The 5,540-nt window shown below is 37.7% G+C and overlaps 1 protein-coding gene across 1 annotated transcript; it reads left to right on the top strand.

Annotated features, from left to right (window-relative positions):
• The first annotated feature begins 1,069 nt into the window (after positions 1 to 1,069).
• LOC114616955 (lithostathine-1) lies at positions 1,070 to 3,757 on the top strand. Its single transcript, XM_028762486.1, has 6 exons — positions 1,070 to 1,094; positions 1,354 to 1,459; positions 1,948 to 2,066; positions 2,383 to 2,520; positions 3,192 to 3,303; positions 3,488 to 3,757. The coding sequence occupies exons 2-6, from the start codon at positions 1,399 to 1,401 to the stop codon at positions 3,553 to 3,555; spliced, it is 498 nt and encodes a 165-aa protein (XP_028618319.1). The 5' UTR covers positions 1,070 to 1,094; positions 1,354 to 1,398; the 3' UTR covers positions 3,556 to 3,757.
• Positions 3,758 to 5,540: the final 1,783 nt, after the last annotated feature.

Below are 5,540 nucleotides of genomic sequence, written 5' to 3'. Positions count from 1 at the left end.
TGCAATACATATTTGCAATACAATTTTCAATACATATATTGCACAGTTTGGACAATTAAGAAAAAGTAGAATTTTTCCTAGGAGAATTCGAACGAAGGATTCTTTTTTGTTTGTTTGTTTTTGTTTTTGTTTTTGTTTTTGTTTTGTTTTGTTTTGTTTTGTTTAGATCTGCATACTGTCTTGGGTACTACTGAAAATGCTTCACAGCAATGGTAAGTTTTTTAGCTGAACAATGACTTATGCGTTTTCTCTTTCAAGTATATCATATTAAAAATTTCCAATGCCCAGAACTCTCTCCTGCCACCATCTAAAGATCAAGTTTAGATAACTCTAAAACCTTACTTAACAAACATAAACTCACTTTTGCTCTATCCTAATAATACTCCTTAAGAAATAAATTAAAAAATGGCAGATTCTCATCCTGTTTTATTCTTTGACCGAAAATGAAAATACTACTAATGAAAAAGAATCAACACAAGACCAGGCATACAGATGGCTTCACAGGAGACAGTCAGCTCCAGAAGGATTAATAAGTGAAGAAGTGCAGACAGTTGAGACTCAGTACTTTTCTCAGACCATAGATGGGAGAGAATATGCCTATGTAATCTGAAGTTTGCACAGTTTTCCTCACTGTCTCACGCAGGTGTGCTCCACATCAAGTCCTTCTGTAATTGCCTCTCCGGTCCCTGCCCACATACACTGCCCTGCTCTGGAGCACATAAGACTTTCCTCTCCTCCTTCCCAGGTACCCTTTTTAAGTTTCTGGAAATACTCTGCTCCCACATAGGCTGTCCAGGGACATGGGAACTGGGCACTTGTTTGCTTCTGGGGAATGATAAAAAGTGATCTTTAACCTGGAAAATTTGCCAACTTATTTGTGGGAAGAGAACTCCTTCTGTGACTGTTCCCAGGGTGTATCAGAAAGGGGCTGTTACTGCTGCCAGGTTTTGTGAATCAGGGACCAATGAAGACTTTCTGACATTCCTTGCTCCTCCCAAGAGTCATCCATCCTAGATTTTCTATTCAGCCCTGATGTATATATAAAAGACCTACCTTTTTCTAGCCTGACAAGACACCTTGGTCTCAGCCTGCAGGTAAGTACTTTTTATAGAAAGACATGTGAAATGTAAATAATCCCCTTATATCTGTGGATTGTAAAAAGGGAATTTTTATACAAAAGCTACTAGGAATGGTGCCTCAGATGGTTCAGGGTCTATATGATCCACTGCCAAGAAACGTTTACGCATGTCTGGTTCTCAGGCAGCCTTCATGTACTGTAAACTGAAGAGCAGAGAGGCCTTGAAAAGAATCAAGAGAGTTTACTGCAGAGTTTTCTTTTGTGCTGTTTAATAGTGATTGTTGAGTGCATCCTTGAAAAAGACAAGTCTGCTGTTCAGCATGGCTAGGAGCACCTACTTCATCCTGCTCTCATGCCTGATGGTCCTGTCTCCAAGCCAAGGTGAGTGCATTTTCCTAGATTATATTTTCAGAAATTATCACCCGAAGCTATCATCCCATCCCTATCAATATGATGCACTTGAAGAAAGACAGAAGTAATGACAGTCATTTATTGATCCTTACTACTTCTCTAATCCCTTGTCTTCTGGAATTTTGAGGTGGAATTTAAAACTATCTCATATCTATGGTCACTGAAGTTTTATTAGATCATCTGTGTAACTTTAGACCTTATGAAATCTTTGAGGGGCCATATGGGAATAAGAGGGCTAGAGAAGTGAGGAGATTCCTGTGTAGGGAATGGAGGCTGTTCGAACTAATGAAATAAATTTCACTTTGCAACTCATTGAGAAATCAAAATGTAGAGAGTGAAGCAGGTAGTCCTTCCAAGTCTATGCTGTATCCTTGAGGTTCTACCGAGAAACTCTACCAGGTAACTCATCTTCTAGCCTTATCCCAATCCTGAGCATACCTTTTAACCATTTTTTATAGCCCAGGAGGCTGAAGAAGACCTGCCATCTGCCAGGATCAATTGTCCAGAAGGTTCCAATGCTTATGGCTCCCATTGTTACTACTTCATTGGAGATCGTTTAACTTGGGCTGATGCAGATGTGAGTGAACAGGGAAATGTGTGGGAGGGATGCATCTGAACACGGATGTCACTGACATTTTCTCATGTCTTCAGAAACATCATTAGATGTTTACCTGACATCATTAGATCACTTACCTGACACATCACTGGGCTTTTCTTCCCCAGGCCTGTCTTTTATTTTAAACCTTTCCAAACAGAAATTCTGGAGATGAGTAATAATCCTATCAGGAACATGTCTTCATTGTCCTTTTCTGACCCATACCTTGGGAGGACAGACTATATTGTTCAAAACTTCTTTCTACACCGAGTAATTTATTTTTCTTCCATTTACACAGCTTTATTGCCAGAACATGAATTCAGGGCACCTGGTTTCAGTGCTCAGTCAGGCTGAGGGCAACTTTGTGGCCTCTCTGATTAAGGAGAGTGGCACTACAGATGCCAATGTCTGGACTGGCCTCCATGACCCCAAAAGTGTGAGTATGTGTCCTCTTTTTCTCCTAATACTCAGTTCAAATGGGAGCCATCAGGCTGTGACGCAAGAACTAGTTTTGAGGTATTCCTAAAACAACAACATCTCCATGGATCTATGAATGAATGGGGCGTCTAAGAAACACCACAGGTAGTTTTAGAGACGGCTGAAGCCTCAGCTCTTTGGCATTCCTTTTATTCATGAACAGTATAATTCTATTTCAAGGACATTATGTTCGTGGGCCCTACTCTTACTTGTCTGGATAATCTCTGAGTTAGAGGGAAATGCTTTGCAAGTGATGCAGGAGAAGAGAATCTACTGTCCATATACTAGCAGCTGATGGTGTGCCTAGTTATGAAAGTTTTTTTCTGTGCCTCCAGAAAGAAAGCTTAGGAATCACTTTTTGTAATGAGTTTTTACAAATTCTGTATTGAAAATCTTATATTTTTTGTGGTACAGAAGAAGAACATGGCCATTTACTTAAAAGTGAAGCATAGAGCAAAAGCCTGTGAGACCTCATGAAATTCAGAATGATGCTTAGGTTCATTCTTGGAATTTTTTTTTTTTTTGTTAATTTTTTTTTTTTTTTTGCTTGTTTTCAAGTGTACACATAGGACTGGTTCTTTCACTCCTTTCTGATTTGCAGATACTCTTATCTTACCCCTTCTCTTGCAGAATCGTCGTTGGTACTGGAGCAGTGGGGCTCTGTTTCTCTACAAATCCTGGGCAAATGGATGTCCTAACAGTTCCAATCGTGGCTACTGTGCGTCTCTGACTTCAAACACAGGTGAGAGACAAAAAAATCTCCATGCTACTTTTTGTCTTTGTTCAGGTCTTGTGATGGAGTTGAGGTGGGTCTGAGGCAAGAGGCAGAGCTATTCTACATTTAAGAATTTGAAGACAGTCTCCTTCATTCCTTATTCTGAGTCTTATGAAATCTCTTTGATTGACTTTTCCCACTTGGTTTGTAGGATACAAGAAATGGAAAGATGACAATTGTGATTCCCAATACTCATTTGTCTGCAAGTTCAAAGCCTGAAGTCACCTGAAAAAAAAATAGACACATAGAGCCAAACTAGAAAATACTATGGAGTCAAAAATTAAACTGGACAACCTATCAGAAGAAAAGTAGACTCTCTCTTCCTGGAGATGCATTTTTACATCACTGCCCTATAGTCTTTATCGCCATTATTTTCTGGGACCTTGTACATCTGGAATAAAAGTACCTTCATAATGTTGCATATTCTGAGTCAGTTATGTACACTGATCACACATTGTTCTCTGGGATAGAAGGGAGTCTAGAATCCTCAGGCTTTCTTTGATAAAGAAATGTTTAAAATGCTATTCACATGCATGTTAGTTTATTAGCCTGTCATCACCAAAGTGTACATGTGTTTATAAGAATTATTAGAGTTTGGAGCATGAATGCATGGGGTATCTTGATACTTTGGAGAGATTTACACAGTAATATTGTAAGGGAGCTTTTTTCTTTGCTCAGTTAAGCAAATTAAAGCCATAACCAACATATCAGGAGACTTCTTGGGTCTAGAAGACTTAATGAATCAGTCATAGAGAAATTTGAGTACTGGAACCCTATAATTAATGTTAAATGGCAATCTTTAAGTTACTGAAACATTGAATTTAAGAAAATGGACCAAATAAAATATACTGTAATGCTTAATTGCCTTTTTAAATATATAAAACTCTGAAGTATTAAGGGTTAGGATTTAAAAAAAAATACCTTTACAGAGAAACAACTGAATCACAAACATTGACTACTATATGGCATATTTAGATATGATTTGTCAAATCAATACAAAGAGAACAGATTAAGATTATCAGTCTGAGTCATAGCAATGACTACAACACAAGAAAAACAAAAATGCAAGCCTCACTTATATTAGAGACAAATAGCTTGAAGACAAAATGATGGAAAATCGATAACCCCTCTATAACCATGAAAGCATCTATATGTCTATATATAGAAGACTATGCTCCCTATAGGTTACTCAGATCTAAGTGGTCATCTCTTAATAAATACATATACGAGCAACACTAAATGAACTCAGCAAATTGTACACACATACACACACACACACAAATATATGTTTGTGTGTGTGTGTGTAACATTAATAATTGAAGGAATGATGAATTTGAAAAGGCAGGGAAGAACATGGGCAGAATTGGAGGAAAAGAAGGAGAGGTAGAAATGTAAATACAATCATAAAAGTTTCAAGTTGAAAATAAAGTGGAAATCATATAAACCAAAAGCCGCAAAAGTTCTAGAGATAAAAATAAATATAGTGATATCTCATATATGTAGATCAAAAGGGCAGAGAGTGGACTCTGTAAATTGACAGATTGATTATACCAAGGTTTCTATAATCCTATTCCTCTTATAGAAATAGACAGGTGGGTCATAAACTCCCTACAGAGAATCAAAGTTGCTATAGCAATATTGATCTAGAATAGCCAGGCCAATGAATGTTGATAATGAAGAATCTTGTTTGAGGACTTTCTAGTCTACATTTCCATATTTCCTATAAAGTAACTGCAATTAAAGTTGTGAAAGCCAGTGAGAAGGCTACACAGATAACAAAGTCATAAAGTCCAGGTTGTGAAACAATTGGTCATTTACACTTTGTCTTTTACCGGCATCCTGTAGGAAGGCAGTGAGGAAGAGTATCTATTAGCAAATTGTCTGGAAACAATTCAGTAGCTCATGTAAGAAATTTAGTCTTGATTCTTATTTTGTACATGGGTATTAGCTAAAGTTATTAATAAATTTAAGCTAAAGGGATCAATTTATTAGAAAAGAAGGGCAGTGAGGGGGAGTAGGTGGGTGAGTAAGTGGGGAGCACCCTCGTAGAAGCAAGGGGAGGGAGGATGGGATAGGGGTTTTGCAGAGGGGAAACAGAGAAGGAGATAACATTTGAAATGTAAATAAATAAAATAACCAGTTTAAAAAAAAAAACAGAAAAATGGCTCAAGTTAACAGCATTTGCTGCTCTTCCAGAGAACCTG

This window comes from Grammomys surdaster, unplaced genomic scaffold (genome assembly GCF_004785775.1).
Source record: "Grammomys surdaster isolate TR1022 unplaced genomic scaffold, NIH_TR_1.0 133, whole genome shotgun sequence".
Classification (NCBI taxonomy): domain Eukaryota; kingdom Metazoa; phylum Chordata; class Mammalia; order Rodentia; family Muridae; genus Grammomys; species Grammomys surdaster.
Note: the sequence above shows the minus strand (reverse complement) of the source record. Positions and strands in the feature narration are given on the sequence as shown.